At 33.5% G+C, this 22,071-nt stretch overlaps 1 protein-coding gene and 2 pseudogenes across 1 annotated transcript in view; 1 reads left to right on the forward strand and 2 right to left on the reverse strand.

The window, feature by feature from the left end:
- The window catches only part of LOC125844478 (uncharacterized), a 98,094-nt gene extending 78,655 nt beyond the window's left edge, over window positions 1–19,439 (forward strand). Inside the window, exons 3-4 of the mRNA XM_049523789.1 lie at window positions 18,615–19,075; window positions 19,149–19,439. Coding sequence (XP_049379746.1) covers window positions 18,615–19,075; window positions 19,149–19,439 — 752 coding nt within the window. The remainder of the gene's footprint in view (window positions 1–18,614; window positions 19,076–19,148) is intronic.
- The window catches only part of LOC125844184 (putative disease resistance RPP13-like protein 1), an 85,018-nt pseudogene that overhangs the window by 38,899 nt on the left and 24,048 nt on the right, over window positions 1–22,071 (reverse strand).
- Window positions 19,997–22,071, reverse strand: part of LOC125844182 (putative disease resistance RPP13-like protein 1) — a 21,006-nt pseudogene continuing 18,931 nt past the window's right edge.

Genomic DNA, 22,071 nt, shown 5'->3' on the forward strand with positions numbered 1-22,071 from the left:
TGAGTTCTTCTACTTACATTTGATTTTCTGGACACACACATAAAAAAAAGACACGATTTGAAATTCAAATCCACTTCTTCGAGCTTATTCAATCATCGCGAGTTATCTTTCTAATTTGATTTCTGGACACAAATCTTACAAAATCAATACTCTTACCACTAGTTGAGTCCCAAACATATTTACAAATAGAGTATGTCAACTTACAAAAGAGGCTTGCACTGGAAACATGAAATAGTATCAGCGGTACAATGATTTTAATCGCCCTTCTTTGATAGTCATATCTCAAAGACTTGCCTATAACATCAAACCTGAGTTCACTGTGGATGACATAATAGCTTTAGCAAGAAGAACAAAAAAATAAAAAAGAACTCGCGAACAGATGTAAAAATAGCAGCAGCCCCTTAGAAGCACTTCCCGTGGACAATGGATGGACCAGACTTGTCGTACTTGCCCTTTGAAATCCACATCTGATTAAGCACAAAACATGTTTAAGTTAGCAACAACACAGTTCAAAATGTAGCTTAACATTGCAAAAGTATATGCAAGAGAAGATTTTTTTAAAATAAAGGCTTGCCTGCTGGAAGGTGCTAAGTGATGCGAGGATGGATCCTCCAATCACTGTCTGCTAGGAGTGAAGACAGTGATTTTCTTACTCGTACGATAAACACCCTGCAAATGTATATCTGAAGCCCTTATATCAAGCATTGCCTTGAGTAGTCGTCTGGGAGCTATATGAAAGAAAAAAGATGTTTAGCGTTTTTGTCTGCCTCCTTTACCTATCAAAGTTTCTATTAACATTGCAGATAGAACTCTCTTACCTCTTTCACACTGTGGGTCTATGTCTTCATCCCAGATTCTTCATGATAGATTCCGTTCTATGTCTTCGCCCTCCCTCCTCTCTAGTTCACCAGTCATATCAGCTTCTGGCTTCTACTAACAAAAATAAATAATGAGCTCAGTTCCACATAGAACATCCTTTAAAAGCTAGGAAGTAAGCAGTAAAATATATTGTTTTGCCTAGCTTTTTTAGAACATGTTGATCACTCTAATAGCTGTAAAAGGAACAAATGAAAATCAGACCTCCCACTAAACAAATCCAGAAGCACAAATAAACTATTGCATGAAGCAGGGAAGCAAGATAACGAGAGAACTCAATATATTATTATTTTATTGATCGTATATATTCAGCTTTGTGAAACTCAAGTAGAAGAAGATACATACATGTCAAGCTGGAATGAGTGGTCAATTGCATATTTGCATGAGAGTTGTTGATAGCTAAAAGCAAATAAACCTGCAGAAATCAAAGAATACCATGAAGATACAACAAATTGTGCCAGGAGTTTCAACAATCAAGAGCATTAAGATAAGCGTTAAAGTTCATTTCTTACTACTTCTCAATATGAGATACCTACATATCAATAGACCAAGTCGTTCCTTTGAAGTCCTTGCTCATTTATCCCTTTGAAGTGATAAATGCCTTTGAAGTGATCTACGAAATCAATTCTTTCTCAATATGAAAATTAATCCGATGAAAAATGTTTTTAAATTGAATATAATCCGATTATGCAACTTACCCAAAACTTCATAAAGGCATTTTACAATTTCTCATCTTGTATAGAAGCGAGACATAACTCAATCAGAAAATGAAAATTTTGGATCAACAGATGCCAATCATATGCTAAACAACTTTCGAACAATGAAGATGATATTTTCAAAGCAACTTCTCACTTTAACCATCTACATACCAATAGATAAGCAATATACTCCGACATCGTTGAGATGCAAAGCGGGGAAAAACCAATATAAGCGTCATGGGGAGGAAGAAAGAAGAAAAAATATTTGTACCTTTGTAATTTTCTCACCCGTAAACTTCTTCTCATCGGGTGAAGCAGGAATCGAAAACTTGGGTTGAAATGGGTGTTGGGTTGAATTCTTCTACTCTGTTGATGTCTTTTGTGTCTTGGGTGTCATCAGAATTGAAGGCGTGAAGCTCGAAATGGGTTTGAAAGAATTTTGAAACCGTTGATTTCTCTGTTTCGCTGATTGATGACTGATGAGGGTGCCAATGAAGGAAATCTATTTCTCTGATTTATGACAGTGCAAACAGTTACTACAAAATAAGCATCTTAGTAACTGAAACACGAGTAGATCATTATTTGTTATCTAACCTTTATCACCAAAGGTGATAACATCCTGCTAGCATATATTAAGCAATCAACTTTCTTGAGAAAATTATCTCAATTCCTACTTATACTAGATTTGTTTTACAAATATAAAGATTTCATCCTGATCTAAAGATATTTTGTCGACTTCACAGAAGCAATAGATGGTACACACTAGCCAAAAAGAATTAACAAACAAACAAAGAGAATTAAGAAACAATCAAAATATTCTAAGGAAATAGAATAAGTTACATCTTTCGGAGCAGCACTCGTTTTAATCATTACAGGTTCTCCCAATCAACAATTATGATTTGAGCAATGGACGTTCCACACTGCTCAACAATATTTCAAAAAAGTAAAAGAATTGACAAAAAAACAAAGGGAAGTATACAAAAATAGAATGCTTCTGAGGAAAAAGAAAAACTTACATTTGTGATAATGATTAAAGGCATTCCTCATCGATCTATATGGTGGGGATATGAGCAATTTCTGGCCAGTATTCCCCCTTGTCAAATTCTAGCAGTGGGCATTTGCAAATATGTAGTTTAGAGAGGGAAGAGGGCATCCCTTTTAGTGGAAGGGATTGGAGCTTAGGGCAATTTCTGATGGTCAGATGAGAGAGGGAGGAGGGCAGTGCTGATTCAGAAAGTGATTGGAGATTAAGGCAATGAGAGTCTCTGTAAATGCCACTCCTTTCGGCCATTCACCAGTTTCTTGCAATTGTTGATCTCAAGGAGTTGTAAATTGAAGGGCAATCCTCCTTCAGGAAAGGACTCAATTTCTGGACAATTATGCACAACCAGTTTCTGGGCAATCCTCCTACTGGTTGCTACTTTGATCGGACAGTACTAGCCCAGTTTTAGATATAACAACAACTACACCTCAGTCACAAACAAGTTGGGGTCATGAAATAAGGTTTAGTGAAAGCAGACTATTTCTTTTAGCATTTCTTGGTATATGTGGGATTGCACTAGCTATATTGTTCTTTTTTCTGCTTGATATCATTTAGTGGTTCTTTATTCTATTTTAGGACATCAGTTCATACATTGAAAAGCATGATAACTAAGACCTAAGTCTCTAAAATTGTGATAACATAAGAAGTTTAGGTACCAAAATGGTCATTACAACATACACCAATTATAAGCTGAAGTGAAATCCTAAAAACTAGTCAAGTAATGAGGCAAATATATGACTCAATTTCACTAGTGAGAAGATAGACTAGAGAAATCATGTAATAATTTACCATAAACTGACAAGGCACTCTCGTGTGTATCGAGAAAATTCTCAAAAAATGAATATGCTAGCTGAGCCTGATTTTAATCTCCAATCTGGAAGCAGATGGACAAGAAGAACCGATCTTTCGTCCTTTGAGGATCAGATGTTTGTATCTCAGTGTATAATACTAAGTCAAGGGAATAAATCTTGAATGTCAAGGATATCAGCTAGGACACCAGTTGCTGTGGTATCATTTCCTGCTCCAGCAACTTGGATAACCAAAGGTTGTTTCTCATAACAACGGCTGTATAACTCCACCTGCAGACAAATAAATTGCAGACGTTCAATCATCATAGTCATTCTTAAACAAAAGCAAGTCATTAATCTTACTGATTGTATGACCTCCTAAGTACAAGGGATAGCATTTAACTGCACAAAGTTTTTCAGGGCGACAACGAGATGATGCGCAAAGAGTAAAGATAAAGTAAGGTGTTAGCCTAGGCATGGGTAAAAGATATTCTTTAAAATCACAGCATGATGTTATAGATCACTACACTAAATGACATCACAAAAGGGCTTTAAACATTGACGATGCGTATGATATGGTTGAACCTCCATAGAATTTAAAAGAAAATTCCCAACGGAAAACAAAGTAATGGAACAAGAAGAAGAGGGACCAAAGAAACAACAAAATGGAGGTGAAAGTGCACAATACATACCACATTATCACTTCCTCTTAATCTTCCCAATGCAGAATCTCTTGGATGCCAACTTCACATCTGAAAATGAGAGATGTTAATGTCATGTACACAAAAGTGTGTTCAATAATCAATTTTTCCCCAAGCAGCAGACAGCCAGACACTTTCTTCTGTGCTATTTGTTTTCAGTGAAGCTGTTTGTAGCAGTTGATTTTGTTAAAAATTAAAGTTGATTTTATGGAGGTACCAAAAATATCTTAGATATTCAGTAGAATTTGGTAGAGTAAATTATCTTTGATATTTATACTGAAGAAAAAATCTAGATGTTCTAGATAATTAGATATTTATAGTAAAGTATAGAAATATCTAGATTCTTGTTACATAGTTAGAAGATAAGGTATCTAGAATAATTTCTAGAAGCATCCCTATACAAGTATAAATAAGGGTAATATGTAACATCCGACAATTTGAAGTGGCTTTGAAGGAGCTTGAAACTTGGAAAATAGTCATTTTTGGAAAAATTTAGAATCTGGAAATTTGGTCAAGTATGGAAAAAAAAAAAAACGATTTTTTGGCCAACTTTGAGTAGTCGTAACTCCTAGCTCAGGATGAGTTAGGAGTAGGTTCAGATATGGTTGCGAAGCTCATGGAATAAAATTTTCAACGCCACCGAGTTTGCTCGATTCCGAGTTCGTATGAGGGAGTTATGCCCTGTAGAAGTTGGGCAGTTGGAAGGGAAATCCGTCCGGAAATTTAAGGGCATTTTGGTCCTTTCACAAATCATTTATTTTGAGCTCATATTGTTGTATTAGGATGATCTTTGGATCATTTTTGTCCCATTTTGAAAGAGAAGGAGTTAGGGTTCTTAAGATTGAAGAAGAGAAGAAGGAGAAGAAAAGAAAGAGGAGATTAGTCAAGATCATTGTGGATTTTCGTCGGGGGTGATCCCTATCAAGGTATGTGAGTTTTTCGTGTGGGTTGATCCTTTCCCTCACACACACCAAGTTTATTCTATGATTTGAGAAAAGATTGGGATTTGTTGTTGAAGTATTGAAGTTGTTAGTTGTTGTTGATGTTGTTGGAGGTGTTGTTGAAGTTATTGTTCGTTGTGAGACATGATTGGGCCGAGTCTTTAAGTTGAAACCTATTATATGTTGAGGGAATTATGATTCTAAGAGTTATGACCCTTTTAAAGTTGAATCACCATCAGTTCGCAGCAATTTCTGGGCTATCGATCCCCATCTACGGGCCTGACCTAAGGACCGTAGATCGATTGACGGTCCGTACTGGTCAACCGTCGATCAAGACAGAAGTTGGGTTTTGGGGCACCGATCTACGGGCACGACCTACGGTCCGTAACCTGACCTACGGACCGTAAGTCAGGACCGTAGGTCAACACTTAGTCATTTTTCTTAAATGAATTCTGGGGAAAATCTCTGACGCGATCTACGGACCTGCAGTACGGACCGTAAGTCCATCTACGGTCCGTCGATGGCGTCCGTAAATCCCATTTGTGTCACCAGAAATCTGAAGTCTCAGCCAAGTTTCCCCATTCCTTTTCTCACTTTCTCAAGCAAGTTCCAAAGTATTATACCTATGATTTATAGTTGTTTCCGACACTCCAAAGTACGTCTAAACGTTCAAGAATCCCTCCATAACATGTGATCGAACACCTTGAATTCATAATTCCGCTTCAAGGAAAGATAGTCCCTAGTCAAGTGAAGTTAGAAGTCGAGAAAAAGAGTAAGAGTCTCAAGTTTCAAGTCAAGTAATAGTCTCAAGTTTCAAGTCAAGTAAGAGTCTCAAGTTTCAAGTCGAGTAAGGGTCCCAATTTCAAGCTAAGTCATGAGTTTAAAGTTGAGTTCTCTTTTTAAAGGCTATTAGGGAACTAACTATTCCCAAAGGAGGTTATAAATGTTATTACATTTGAGTAAAAGGGGAATCATGTTTTCTTTCTCCAAAAGAGCCTTTGGGCTAAAATTTTGAGTAATTACCTCAACTAAAGAAAAATGTGTTTAAAGACATCTTTGGGCCAAAGTATTTTTGGGAGTAGTATTGAGCACCGAATTGGGGACACGAGTTTTGATTTACTCAACTCTCCATAAGAACCATGCGCCAACATGGGATTTCTCGGATCATACTTTTTAGATGATCACGAAAGTTAAGCTAGTGGATCCACTAAGTAAAGTTAGCTTCCTATATCACGGCAAGGTATAGGATGGTCCTTGGCAACGTGAGGTAAAGCGTTGTATCATCACTAGGGCTCATAGTGGTGGTTGTCGGTTAAAGAACCTCCTACATAAGTTATTTTACTTTTATATAAGTACAGTCGAGTTGTTATTGTTTTATCATTAACAAGCTAAGTTGTTTATACTGTTTTACAAGCTATATATATTGCATGCGTCTTATTGCTTTATATATTGAGTTCAGTTAGTCATGAGTCGTACAGAGCCAAGGTAAGTGTTCTCTTGTTTTTCCTTTCAAGCTTAAGTTGTGTTTGGCTTTTCCTCTTGCATACTCGTACATTCCATGTACTGATGCCAGTTGGCCTGCATCGTTTGATGATGCAGATTCAGGTACCCCGGATCAGCAGCCTGCACGCCGTTGATCCAGCTGAGCACTCCAGAGTCAGTGGTGAGCCTCCTTGCATTCCGGAGGACTCAATTATTTTGTGTTCTTAGTTTTTGTCTTATCAGGATGTTGCGGGGTCTGTCCCAACATCCATCTCAGTATTTTAAAGGCTTCATAGACAGATAGTCAGTCAGCTAGTTTTGAGTCTCTTATCTATGTATATAAGTAAATATCCTATTTTGAGATTCGGGTTGCCTTATGGCCATATTTTATAAGTTAAGTTNTATCTTAGATATTTAGTAGAATTTGGTAGAGTAAATTATCTTTGATATTTATACTGAAGAAAAATCTAGATGTTCTAGATAATTAGATATTTATAGTAAAGTATAGAAATATCTAGATTCTTGTTACATAGTTAGAAGATAAGGTATCTAGAATAATTTCTAGAAGCATCCCTATACAAGTATAAATAAGGGTGACATTAGGCATTTGTAATCAACCCAAGAACAACCCAAACAAAGACAATTCAAGAGTCTTCTTCCATAAACAAGTTCTCCTTTCCAGCTTCCTCTTTTTTAGTTGAATCTTCCGATCTTAGTTAACGGTCTTGGCCTAGCAAAAGGCTTCCCGAATTATACTTTTCTTCTGCTATTCTCTACATTTTACTATAAACAAAGAATTGAGTGGTCTTAGAGTATCGTATATTTGATTCTTAGACATTTTCAGTTGAGTTATATAGTTGTTTCATATGGGTTGAAATTTGAATAGAGGCTTTTCAAAGGAATTTATATTTGACAATGCATTGAAGACATTGTTATTTCTTTATTAGAAAAGGAACTAATATAATCCTGCTGGAAACAGAATTACGCCTTCACAATGGATTAAAATATTGATGTTATCCTTGGTAAAGCACTAGAATCTCCTTAAAAGTTTACTTGCCACAAACATTACATCTTATGTACTTAGAAGAAATATATGATGGATTGTAAGCTTATTGATACTTCTATGAATTGCTATTGCATATAAAAAGATGTTTAGCTTTTTTGTCTGCCTCCTTTACCTATCAAAGTTTCTGTTAACATTGTAGATGAAACTCCCTTACCTCTTTCACACTGTGGGTTTATATCTTCATCCCGGATTCTATTTTCCTCCTATAAAGAAATTTTTCTCAGTCACCTTCCAGTTAACCATCTTCGTGTCATCGTTTCTTCTTCTGAGTGTCTTATCCATGATCAGCGCACGGGAAGGATCATTGGCTGGAAGAGGACCTCTGGGCAACGGAACCTCTCAGCACCAAAGTTAATAACTTGTCCATCAGGCAAATCATAGTCAAATGCCACATTGGAGGCAGGGGTCAGGAGGATGGTGATTCGCCCTCCCTCCTCTCTAGTTCACCCATCATATCAACTTCTGGCTTCTACTAATTAACAAAATAAATAATGGCTCAGTTCCGCATAGAACATCCTTAAAAGCTAGGAATTAAGCAGCAAAATATATTGTTTTTCCTAGCGACTCTGTATTCAAGGGGACTCGGCCTGAGACATCTGATTAAGGATGAAGGAGTACTTACCACTCCACCACAATCCTTGGTAAGTCGAGCCTTATAGGGACGGGAAGTCCATGGAGAAGTGGCCGAAGTGCGGAGATACCCAATTTTGGTATCATCGTTTGTGTTATATATACTTGTAACGTGTAAAACCTATAAGTCATGACTTTGAAATAAATTCAAACGTACGACGTCTGAAGTCAAACTTATCAAAGTCATATGTTTCTGAACTTAAGTCATAAATGGTTGAAGTTCAACCCTTTTTACCCGATGCTAGTTCAAACAATTTTTCTCGAAGTTCATACACGTATAATTAAAGTTTAATCATTTTTATGTAACTTCAAACATTTTCATCTTAAATTATTCTGAAATAAATAGACACATTAAAAAAATAGTTAAAATTTGAATACAACTTAAATAATATGGCCTAGTATGAAATGGCGTGAGAGTTAGCCCAACTCATATGAGTATATTACTATACTGATATGAAACAAGAAGATGGTAACAAGAATATTCAATAATTAGCCTGGCCCATAAAGGAATGGTGTAATGTTCAATAATTAGGATATTTATGAAAAATAAAAGTGAACTAATAATTAAATATTATATTCAAAGAAAATTGGGAATTGCAAAAAACGGTTAGATTTGTAAAACACACTTTTAAAATGAGTGGAAATGGTGGTGATTACTAATGGTGTGTAAGATCTTGGTTGATGGTAATTGTGGTTGATGTAGGTAGTTGATAGTAATGACTAACGAAGGTACTTAATGATAAGAGCAATTGATTGGTAAAGATGATGGCGATAACGATAATTGGTGATTACGACTAATGATGTAGATTAGTGAGGAAGGAATTCAAGGTGGTATGTGCATGGCGGTGACAGAGTTGGTATTTTTCACTAAGAGGATTAAAAAATGAAGAAAAAGTAAACACACAAAAGTCGATGAAAATTCAATATCTATTATAAATATATAATTTTCCGTCGAAAAGAATTTAAATAAACTCCACTAACCATATTTAACTCCGCTCCTTAGGTGGTGGTGGAGTCTATTAATATTTTTTCATTTCAATTTATGCGATATATTTTAATTGAATACTGACATTTTTCTTATTGTATGACTTAGAAAGTTTTATCATAAAAATGACAAATATTTACATATCTTTTAAAAAAAGAAGTTTATCAAGAAACGATGAACATGTTAAAATTTATTTTTAAATATAAAAATTAATAATTTTTAATATATATTAATAAAAATAATAATCATATCATATATTATTACAAGTAGGAAGCTCCTAACCCCAAAGTTGATTTACCGTTTTAACCCTACAGTATTACTTAAAAATTAATTTATTAAAAATATTAGTTAAATATTAATTTATTAAAAATTAAATTTGCTGTCAGCCCTAATTTAATTCTTCAGAAACGTGTATAGCTCCTGTTCAACGTCCCTCGCGATCACTGTAACAGTCGTATAGTAGCTGCTCAACCTTCCTTTCTGCAACGCTCAAATTCCATTACTTAAATTATCCGTTCTTCAAAACCTTTTCAGATACTTCACTCATTGTATAAATGTCTCCAAAAACATGTTATTGTCCATTAATTTGTTTATCTTTTCTGGGCCTGAATCAAATACATCATTATCAGGTAAAATATTTTCCTACTCTGTTTTTGTTGCATAATAGTTACAGTCAATTGTTAACAGAACTATGATCATGAACGAATCAAAGAGGCATATTCTGATTGTTAGGATGATAACCCTTAGACTGGTCCAGTTCATGTATTGTTTTCCATCACCATGCTGAGCCATCCCAAGCTTGAACATCATCAATAGTTTCTTGGGCAATGATGCCGCGAATTCTTCTTTGTTGTGTCATTATCTGTGCATTGTTGTTGTTTTGTCGTTTAAGTGAAAGTATGCATAGTGCTCAAGTAGAAAGTTTTATCCAGGATGATATGAACAACCTATGATGGAAAACATATATTGGAGTTTATGCAGTTTTCAGTTCCTTTTTATTTTCTCGACTGTTTTTTTTTTTTATACTTTTAATCATTAACTTCTGTTAAATGTTGTTTTGTGGTTTTTAAACACTGCAGGTGTTTTACTTTGCTGTAGAGGACAATAGGCGAGGGCGTTTTCTTAAGGTTAATCTACTTTCTTGACCTTGACGCTTTGCTTTCGCTCTGTTTTGCTGCTAATCGAAAATATATGTACACCCTTAGTTTCCTCGCACATTGCAATCAGTTTTACTTGATAGATTTTAGATGGTCTTATATGAACTCACACATTACGATCACTTTTACTTGATTGCTTTTAGTTTCTGCCAGGCATAAATTATCATTCTCCTAGAGTAACCAATTCAACGCAATGCCAATCGGAGACTAAGAAATCAACTGTTTTACACTCCAATATCAATAAAGATCTTTATCTCTACGTTTCCCTCTATAACCATTGTTGGCTGATGTAGGATTTCCAAGAAGATATTCTTGTCATCAAAGATGTGATCCTCTAAGATGAGAAGANCCAACTGTCCCGTTCCACTTTGGCCTAAATGGTCGACTGTATTCAATCCCGGCTGTGACACGTCCTATCATAGAAAGTTTTATCCAGGATAATATGAACAACCAGTGATGGAAAACATATATTGGAGTTTATGCAGTCTTCAGTTCCTTTTTATCTTCTCGACTGTTTTTTTTTTACTTTTAATCATTAACTTCTGTTAAATGTTATTTTGTGGTTTTTAAACACTGCAGGTGTTTTATTTTGTTGTAGGGGACAATAGGCGAGGGAGCTTTCTTAAGTTTAATCTACTTTCCTGACCTTGACGCGTTGCTTCTGCTCTGTTTTGATGCTAATCAAAAATATATTTACACCCTTAGTTTCCTCGCACATTGCGATCAGTTTTACTTGATAGCTTTTAGACGGTCTTATATGAACGCTTTGCTTTTGCTCTGTTTTGATGCTAATCGAAAATATATTTACACCCTTAGTTTCCTCGCACATTACGATCACTTTTACTTGATAGTTTTTAGATGGTCTTATATGAAAGTAGGTTGAAGGGTTGTTTTCTTACTGCTACCATAGTATTTTACAATTAAACAAACTCTCAAATTAAGACCAACCGGTGTCAAGTCTAATTTCAGATATCTTACTGCTGCCATAGTATATTACTATTAAACAAACTCTCAAATGAAGACCAACCTGTGTCAAGTCTAATTTCAGGCATTATTCTACATTCCCATTGACTTTAAATTTGCTAACCACTTTGAAATTAGGATCACCTCAATTAAAATATTGATTACAGTTGTCAATTGTTTCTTAGAGGCTCATCCAAAGGTTTAGCGTAGTGGTCAATGAAGTGGGATAAAGTCAAAGGAAACCATAATTCCTACCAGTCAGAAGGAGCAAGTCATTATATACATGGCATGGTCTCTTCGAGTCTGGCTTTTGTTTATATCTGTGTTTCATTCTGTCCTGTAGTTTCTCTCTTGTCTTTCTCTTCTTGTCCGTTTTTTGCCTGTATCTCTCTTCTCTCTCAAATGGCAGAAACAAGAAATGATATCATGTATACTCTTTACCTTCAGTTAAAGATAATGGAAGACCACCAACAAAAATTCTCTGTCTATAAGTTACTGGTATCTTCATGTCCACCTTATACACAAATAGAATATACTCTTTAAACATAAACCAAGGCAAAGAGTAATAGTAAATGAAGGAAAAATGACATTATGTGGTGCTTTCAGGAGAAAATCCACCACTTGATATTTGCTCCTAATAGCAGTCCTAGCTTTGATTTAGGTATTATGCCTTAGGATTCCTGCTGCTGAATGTTTACTAAAGTTAACATAGACATAAAATTGCAAAAACTTAGCGGAGAGGAAGAAGTTTTTGTTGTCATCAAGCTCCATGCCCTCATTGACAAAACAGTCAATAAGTGTATACACCATACCTTAAATTTCTATTATTCAACAACGTCTATTGATGCTTTTCTATCCATTCATGAACAATTTTTTGAGCAATTAGCTTAGCTTTCCTATTTATTTTGAAATCTACATATTGTGATATGCATATTGCTTTTTGGGAATGTTGGATTGTCATTGACAACAAATCTAGCATATACCTCCAGATGTGTTCTTTGTTTTGTTAGTGTTATTTATGCTTCTGTTTAGTTTTTTGGTCTATGAACTGGAGATTTGGGAAATTTAGTTCTGCAGGCATCCTTTTGAAGTGATTAGATTTTGCTTCTTCCTTTTTTTGGTATAAATTTCGCGTAAGTAGATAAGCTAACAAGCTGAAGATGTAGCCACTAATGTTTGCATTAGGATAAATTCACATCACACCTCTTGCGGTGCGTACAGCCATATCTGAAGCGAAATGTATAAAATACCTCATATGGAAACACATCATCTCTTTTTCCCTTATAGATAAGCTTTGCAATGCTTCTGCAGAGTTGGATATAGCTACCTGGTAAACAATTTAAGATTCTGTAGGCTTTAGAAATTTCTAAGGAAAACTAAAATAAATTACAAATTAGATATATAGCATTTGCATTGTAAATCAAGGACAAGTATAATTTTTCGCATAAATTTTGTTGTTTATGAAATTCAAAAGAATCGGCTCTTGTTCAGGCTTCCAACAAATCAAGCGAACCAACTGTTTTGGTTGGTAGTTTGTGAGTACTTAAATTTATGCAAGAAGCCAGATGACTATTGAAGATAATACAACATAAATCCAAACAGGCAATAACTGAAATTTTGTTTGATTTGTCTGTTTTGGCCCTCTATTTTCCTTCATTAATCCAGCACCATCAATAATAATTTTATATTAAGTTTTAGTCATTAATTATCTTATATAAATGGATATCAAGTATATGTGTAACCCTCACCATTGGATGAAACAAGCTCAACTGATATGTCTCTTCTTCTTTCATTTTGTTTTGTTACTTAAAAGCTTAAATCCTCTCATTTATCATATTTCTTGTATGATCTCTTTTATCTTTATTCTTATGTAGCTCTACTGGTTTTATTTTAGTAATTGTTTTCTTTTTTCTATATCTCACAAATGATTGTATTGTATTTCATAATTCAATTATATGTATGTAACTTGACAAAAAAAAAAATTTGTCAAAATTTACAGATGGCAGAATTAATAATTTTGAATGAGTCAAAGAAGACAAAGGGTACATATATATGTAATTATTATTTATATATGTCAATTAAATATTTAAACAATGATTATTTTATAACAAATAAATACTTTTATTTTGTAGGTGTAGACTATGAAATTGATAATGATCTACTAGCCATCCTAAGGAAGACATATGTTGATCGAATTTCTTTACAACTATTACAAAACACCAGTCTCCTTCAACGACAAGTTCTCGATATGTATGCATCTGTAAAAAAATGAAGGGTATTATTCCTTAAAAAGAAGGCGGAAGCTTTAAGGCATTAAATATTTTGTAACTATAATGTCGACATTTGAATTATGTGTTGTAACATATTAAAAAAAATAACTTTTAACAAGTTAAATACTTGATATATTATAAGAATTGTATAATTGAAGTCGTTATAGTATTAGTTTTCAAAACAATTCACTTGATAACAATATTTTTGAATGATGTGTGATCATAATATCAGTTGAATATGTTGCACCGTTAATTGATTCGATCTTGTATTTTACACATCATACACTTATATTTTAGAAGTATTTATACTAATTAGCATGGTATACACGTGCGTTGCACGTGTTCGAAAACTAGTATTATTAAAAGTGGGAAGCTCTTGTCTTCAAAGTTGATTTACCATTTTTCCCTTATACTAAATCAATTTTTATAAAGCTCTTGTCTTCAAAATTGATTTACCATTTTGCCCTTATACTAAATCATTTTTTATAAACTAATTTTTATTTACACCATAATTAAAAAAAAAACTTCAATTAAATTAGTTTTCAATAACATGAATTGAATGGATGATTTGAAAGTGGAGTAATAATACTTTAATTATCACACTTAATTCAATGATTTAATAGGGAATCCCCGGGAGAAAAAAGTAAAAGGGAAAAAAAATATGATAGAGACAAAATGGAGACTTTGTTTAGCTTTTTGATCTACTTGTTAATTTAGATTTTGTTTAATTAGTTAAGCATAATTAAGTGAAAGAAGTATATACACAAACACATATTATGTATATATTGATTTTATATAAGCATTTGATACAAATAAGGAACACTTGAATGAAAATAATCTTATTACGTATCACTCTACTAAGTCAAGCCTTTTTTTTCCAATATGGTGTTCGATATTCACATTGGAGTCCGACTAAATCCGGATCCACCCTGGGAACTTCCATGTTGGATCCGGCTAAATTCAGATTTACTCAAGGAAAGTCCCATATTAGAGAGTAAAATACTCCTTAACAAAGGCGACTCTGCATTCAAGGGGACTCGACCCGAGACATCTGATTAAGGATGAATGAGTACTTACCACTTCACCACAATCCTTGATAAGTCGAGCCTTATAGGGATGGGAAGCCCATGGAGACAGTGGCGGAGCCACCCTATCTTTAGGGGGGGCATCCGACCCCCCTTCGGCGGAAAATTATATTATTTTTACATGGTTAAAATATTTTTTTATGTATATATAGTAGATGTTGAAGCCCCTTAGGCTACTCCATGTGTCTATTTCTTCAGATTTTGAACCCCCTAATTAAAAATTCTGGCTCCGCCACTGCATGGAGAAGTGGCCGAAGTGCGGAGATACCCAATTTTGGTATCATCGTTTGTGTTATATATACTTGTAACGTGTAAAACCTATAAGTCACTTTGAAATAAATTCAAATGTACGACGTCTGAAGTCAAACTTATCAAAGTCATATGTTTCTGAACTTAAGTCATAAATGGCTGAAGTTCAACCCTTTTTACCCGATGCTAGTTCAAACAATTTTTCTCGAAGTTCATACACGTATAGTTGAAGTTTAATCATTTTTATGTAACTTCAAACATTTTCATCTTAAATTATTCTGAAATAAATAGACACATTAAAAAAATAGTTAAAAATTTGAATACAACTTAAATAATATGGCCTAGTATGAAATGGTGTGATATTTAGCCCAACTCATATGAGTATATGACTATGCTGATATGAAACAAGAAGATGGTAACAAGAATATTCAATAATTAGCCTGGCCCATAAAGGAATGGTGTAATGTTCAATAATTAGGATATTTATGAAAAATAAAAGTGAACTAATAATTAAATATTATATTCAAAGAAAATTGGGAATTGCAAAAAACGGCTAGTTTTGTAAAACACATTTTTAAAATGAGTGGAAATGGTGGTGATTACTAATGGTGTGTAAGATCTTGGTTGATGGTAATTGTGGTTGATGTAGGTAGTTGATAGTAATGACTAACGAAGGTACTTAATGATAAAAGTGATTGATTGGTAAAGATGATGACGATGACGATAATTGGTGATTACGACTAATGATGTAGATTAGTGATGAAGGAATTCAAGGTGATCGGTGCATGGCGGTGACAGAGTTGGTATTTTTCACTAAGAGGACTAAAAAATAAAGAAAAAACAAACACACAAAAAAGTCGATGAAAATTCAATATCTACTATATATATACATAAAAGGAGTAATTTTTAACCCCGTATAAGCTAACAATAGTATAATTTTCCGTCGAAAAGAATTCAAATAAACTCCACTAACCATACCTAGCTCCGCTCCTTAGGTGGTGGTGGAGTCTATTAATATTTTTTCATAACAATTTATACGATATATTTTAATTGAATACTGACATTTTTCTTATTGTATGACTTAGAAAGTTTTATCATAAAAATGACAAATATTTACATATCTATTAAAAAAAAAAGAAGTTTATCAAGAAAAGAGGAACATGTTAAAATTAATTTTAAAATATAAAAATTAATAATTTTTAATATATATTAATAAAAATAATAATATCGTATAAAATGAAATAATATCATATAAAATGAAATAAAAGGCCGTACAAGAAAGTTTGAAGGTTTCTTCGATAATACTAAATTGAATTTCCTTTCCTTTCCTTTAATTGGAATCTTCTATGACACTCTTCTAATTTGGATGGTACAACCTAATATTTTACCATAATATATCGTATTATATTGTATTGTATTATAATATAAATATAATATTTAAATTGATTGTATTATTTTTTATTGTTATAATTTTCGATACTAACAATTTAAAGAATTAACCTAAAAAAAAGTAAAGTACGATGTAGAGCTATCGTAAAAGGATATATTAAATGATAAATATGATTATTATCATCTCAATTTATGTGATACTTTTCTATAATCGAGTTTACATTAATTTTTCTTTTTTATCGTAATTTTTTCATATATTTTGAATTGTTAATTACTGTAACTTATAGGAGTAATACTTTATACGTAGCTTCCAAATAAGTAATTTTTTATTTCAAAAAAAAAATCTACCCAAATTCACGATTTTTTACTCTGGAATTTCAGATTGTGACACATAAATCGGATCAAAGAAAATAATAAATAAAGACAAAATAAATATAATAAGATAACAACGCGATCATATTAAATTAATTATAAAACAAAACAAATATTTAAATATAAATAAATATTATATTTAAACTAACGATATTAATAATAATATAGGTACCAACCAACCATTCAGACAAGATGTTACTCCCTCTGTCCCAATTTATATGACTCACTTTCCTTTTTAGTCACTCCAAAAAAGAATGACACATTTCTATATAAAGTAACAATCTAACTATAAAATATCTATTTTACCCTTACTGAAATGATTTACAGCCACACAAATTTCTATCATTCATTTTGGACCACAAGTTTTAAAAGTCTTCCTTTCTTTCTTAAACTCCGTGCTGAGTCAAAATACCTCATATAAAATGGGACGGAGGGAGTATTTTCTTTGTCCTTTTCATAATGACTTGGTCATTAAAAATATTAATTTAAACAGCTGTTACTCCCGCGTAGTTGACAATTTCCATATTTTTTCTACTTTTTTATTTATTTTGTCAATTTTTGAATTGCCCTTTTTTTTCTTTCTTAATTTCTCCACATTTTTCCCCTTCTTTTGTGAAGAAAATAATGGAGAATCTACTGGAGTGGGGCGATGGCGGAAGAGGGAGGAGAGTGGTGGTTATCGGTGGTAGAGTTGTTGGTTCCCTTATTGCAAAGTCTCTTCAATTTGATGCAGATTTAACTCTTATTGATCCGTAAGTTCAATATGTTTTGCTAATTATTATTACTATTATTATTATTATTTTGATAATCGTGATGTCTGAGTCAGCTTATCCGCACCTCAATTGATTCCACATCGTATTTGGTACTTCCACTAGTACAAGTATGGTATAACTTTGTCCATCAAGCTTGGATTCTTCAAAATAGAACAAATTGGAAAAAAAGGCCTTCGTAGTAATTACTATCTCAGAAAGTCACTTTCTTTGCTGAAGAAATTTGGAATCTCGAAAAAAAAAAGACTTTCTGAGATAAAAACTATTAATTGAGTGAAATCAATCATTGTGGTGTACTTCAATTTGTTTCAATGTGTCTTAATAAGTCAAAAATTGTTAACAGGAAGGACTATTTCGAGATACCATGGACGAGCTTAAGAGCAACGGTAGAGCTTTTGTTCGCAGTGAGATCATTGATCCACCACAAAGATTACCTCGCCAATGGGCGTCTCATAGTGTCTGAAGTCACTAATATCAACAATAAAGAAGTCTTGACTGCAGATGGACATCAAGTTACCTATGACTATCTTGTGGTAGCCACCGGTCACTACGATCCTCTGCCTGTAACGAGAACAGACAGATTGGAAGAATATCAAACAGGTATATATATACATATTACATAGCATCAAAGACTTCTTTAAGATATCATTCATGTGCTTTATTCGTTCGATTTACCATCTTGTTTGCTTTCCAACGAGCAAATTACTTGTACGTATAATCATAGGAAATGTTTATGCTCGCTAAGTTTATCAACTTTTTTGGAAAATGATTAAAAGAAGTTAAAGCATTTGTGTTTTGTATCCGTTGAGAAAAGATTCTTTATTTGTAAATCGGCTCCTCTGGCAGGTTTAATTTCATGAGATTCAGCCAATTCTTTAGTGAGCGTCCTGTTAACTTTGTAGATTACTACTTGATATTACTATGTCAAAATGGCACGAGACTCGACTGTTTTTGGTGTCCTTTTTGGACTATGATAAAACAAAGCTAAAGCATGGGTGTTTTGAATCCATTGAGCGGTTCCTCTACCAAGTTTTCATGGGATTCAGTCAATTGTCTTGTTGTTAATGTTGAGATGTACTAGTGATGATATTACTAGTCAAAATGTTGTGACGTTTGACTAATTTTTGCATCGTTAATCTTGTTGTTGCAGAGAATGAAAAGATAAAAGCAGTTGATTCTATATTGATTGTTGGTGGTGGTTCTACTGGTGTTGAACTTGCTGCAGAAATCGCTGTCAATTTTCCTCAGAAGAAGGTAACTTTGGTGCACGGCGGATCCAGATTACTAGAGTTCATCGGACCAAAAGCGTCTGACAAGACTTTAGAATGGTTAAAAAACAAGAATGTGGAAGTGAAATTGATGCAATCTGTCGATTTAAGTAATAACACTAACAACTCGGGTGGAAGCAGAACATATTTCACCTCGTTAGGGGAAACTATCAGAGCGAATTGCCATTTTCTTTGCACGGGAAAGCCACCAGGTTCAGAATGGTTAAGGGAGACGTATTTGAAGGATCGAATCGATAATTTTGGAAGATTGAAGGTTGATGAAAATCTTAGAATCAAGGGTCACAGAAACATATTTGCTGTTGGTGATATAACTGATATTAAGGTAAGCACTAAACTGCATATCTCTTATTTCTTGAAAATGTTTCAAATGAATTATGATGCTTCTTTGCTATTAGGAACTTAAACAAGGATATTCGGCTCAAAAACATGCTCTAGTGGCCGCGAAGAACTTGAAACTTTTGATGAGCGGAGGAAAAGAAAGCAAACTTGCAATATACGAGCCTCGACCATCGCCTAAGATCATCGTTTCATTAGGAAGGCAAGATGCAGTGGCTCAATTTTCGTTCACGACGATCATTGTATTAGTCCCCAGGATGATCAAGTCTAAGGATTTATACGTTGGGAAAACAAGGAAGAAATGGGGCTTCAACCTAAGTAATATATGTTGTTTCATTCATGAAATTTAACATCATTTTGAGTGTGAGAAAATTGTGTCATTTCATGGCCAAAATTTGAGTTCTTCTACTTACATTTGAGGGCTATAAATATTTTTTAGTTGTTGTAGTTAATGAGTGTAAGATTTAGTTATTTGGGTATTTTCAAAAATATTTGTACTTGTATATCCAATATAACTCATATGAGTTGTGGTGAAATAGTTTGAGATTTTTCTACCCTTAATTAGAATTTAGGAGCATAAGCCATGGTATGGAAAAAATCATGTCAAGAGCGCCCCCCGTTGAAATGTGCAAATCTGAATTTAGTCGGACTTCAATGTGGATACCCAACACCGAATAATATATCCACTATAAAATATATAACACGTTGCTAACTACAGAAATAATATACATATCATTCTTCAATTGCAATTGTTGTTCGAAATCATCTAATCAAATCTCCATCAAATGACTTCAAATTTTATAGAGACAATCTCTTTAGACTATTCCAACAAATCTAAACACCACTTCAAATTTCTCACACACACACATAAAAGAAAAGACTCGATTTGAAGTTCAAATCCACTTTTTTGAGCTTATTCAATCATCGCGAGTTATCTTTCTAATTTGATTTTCTGGACACAAATCTTACAAAATCAATGCTTTAACCACTAGTTGAGTCCCAAACATATTTACAAATCGAGTTTGTCTACTTGCAAAAGAGGCTTGCACTGGAAACATGAAATAGTATCAGCGGTAAAGCCCCATCTCGAAGACTTGCCTATAACAGCAGACCTGAGTTCACTGTGGATGACATAATAGCTTTAGCGGAAAGAACAAAAAAAATAAAAAAGAACTCGTGAACAGATGTAAAAAATAGCAACAGCACCTTAGAAGCACTTCTTGTGGACAATGGATGGACCAGACTTGTCATACTCGCCCTTCAAAATCCACATATGATTAAGCACATAACATGTTCAAGTTAGCAACAACATGTACAGTTCAAAATAAAGTTTAAAATTGCAAAAGTTATGTAAGATAAGATATCTGAAGAATGTGATTTTATTACTCCTTGGATAAACACCCTGCAAATGTATATATGAAGCTCTTACATCAAGCATTGCCCTGTGTAGTTGTCTGGTCGCTATCCAAGAAATATAGAATTATATAACATCTAATTATTCTGACAATGGAAGTTGCACTTATTTCCTTAAACTTGTGACCGTTATCCCTGATAAATCAAAATAATATAAAACAATAAATAATAGATAACATTGTCAGAATTACCATTTTATCCCTAAAATAAATCAAAATAATATAAAACAATAAATAATAGATAACATCCTTTAAAAGTTAAATAATCATTTTAAAAGAACATACAAAAATTAACTTATATCCGTCATTCCTTTTACTCTCATTTAATTCTCTTCCAGTTGTTAATCAATTTTTTTGATGAGTTACTATCAATTTCACCAACTGACGTACGTGTAACGTGACCATCAAACTTCTCTCCAATAAGTATATTGATTCTCGGGCCCGTTTGGCCATAGATTTCCCAAATAATATTTGGCAAATAGTGTTTGTCCATACAATTTGCTATTATTTGGCAAATATCCCAAATTCCCAAATACTAGTTTTTTTCTAGTATTTGGGCCAAATCTCATTATTTGGGATCTTTTGAAAATTAAAATTTTACCCCAAACTTTTATCTTTTACAAAAACACCCTCTATAGTAGTTGTTTGTGTCGTATTACATAATTTTTCACGTGAACACCAACGTAGTGATGAAATATTAAATGATGATATGGTTGTTGATGAAAATGATGAACAATCGGCTCAGGATAACAAAGTCATGTGTTTTGTCTACTTTACGATGTATGAAATGATGTTTGTTGCACTCACTCCAAACTACTACATTGCTTTAGTGTCATGGACACTATTTGTTATGGCATAATACATATATTAGCCCCTAAACTTGGCTTCAAATTTTAAGTTTGACCTCCAACTTTCACAGTGCACAAATAGACACTTTAACTATCCAGACTTTTAATAAATAAACCCGCGATTTTTGGACCAAAGTGCGTGAAATGCAAACGCTTCCACGTGTTTAAGTGAGCCAATCAATGACTGCCAACTAATTAAACATTTTACATGTCAATTTTAGAACTAAAAAATAAATTAATTAATTTCAATTAATAAAGAAGGGTTAAAACATTCCATCTGTTCATTTCACGTACACAATTCAAAATCATCTCAAAGTGAAAGTGAAAACCCTAGGTCAGCAAGTGAATCAAAATTTGGGAATCAAAGGGGGAAAATCGTTCAAGATTTTTAGGGAAGTTGATGTTCATCTGTTCAGGTATGCCTAAATTTGCCCTTTTGAAAGTTTATCTTTGATACAAAGTTGAATCTTTTTATCACCATTAATGTAAAATAGTTATTTTCTTACAGCTTTATACATATGGGTCATATTATAGCTATTTTTCACCATGGAGGTCGCATTTATAAAGGTCAATATGTGTCGAAATTGGGAAACATCGTATTTAGCATAGATAAGGACCACTTCTCTTTGACCGAACTGAAATCGTATGCAAAAGACATTGGATATGATGAAGTTGATGCTTTTTTTACTGAAGACCCTATTACCCATAATTTTGTCAAGATA

Source organism: Solanum stenotomum, chromosome 11 (assembly GCF_019186545.1).
Source record: "Solanum stenotomum isolate F172 chromosome 11, ASM1918654v1, whole genome shotgun sequence".
In the NCBI taxonomy this organism is placed as follows: domain Eukaryota; kingdom Viridiplantae; phylum Streptophyta; class Magnoliopsida; order Solanales; family Solanaceae; genus Solanum; species Solanum stenotomum.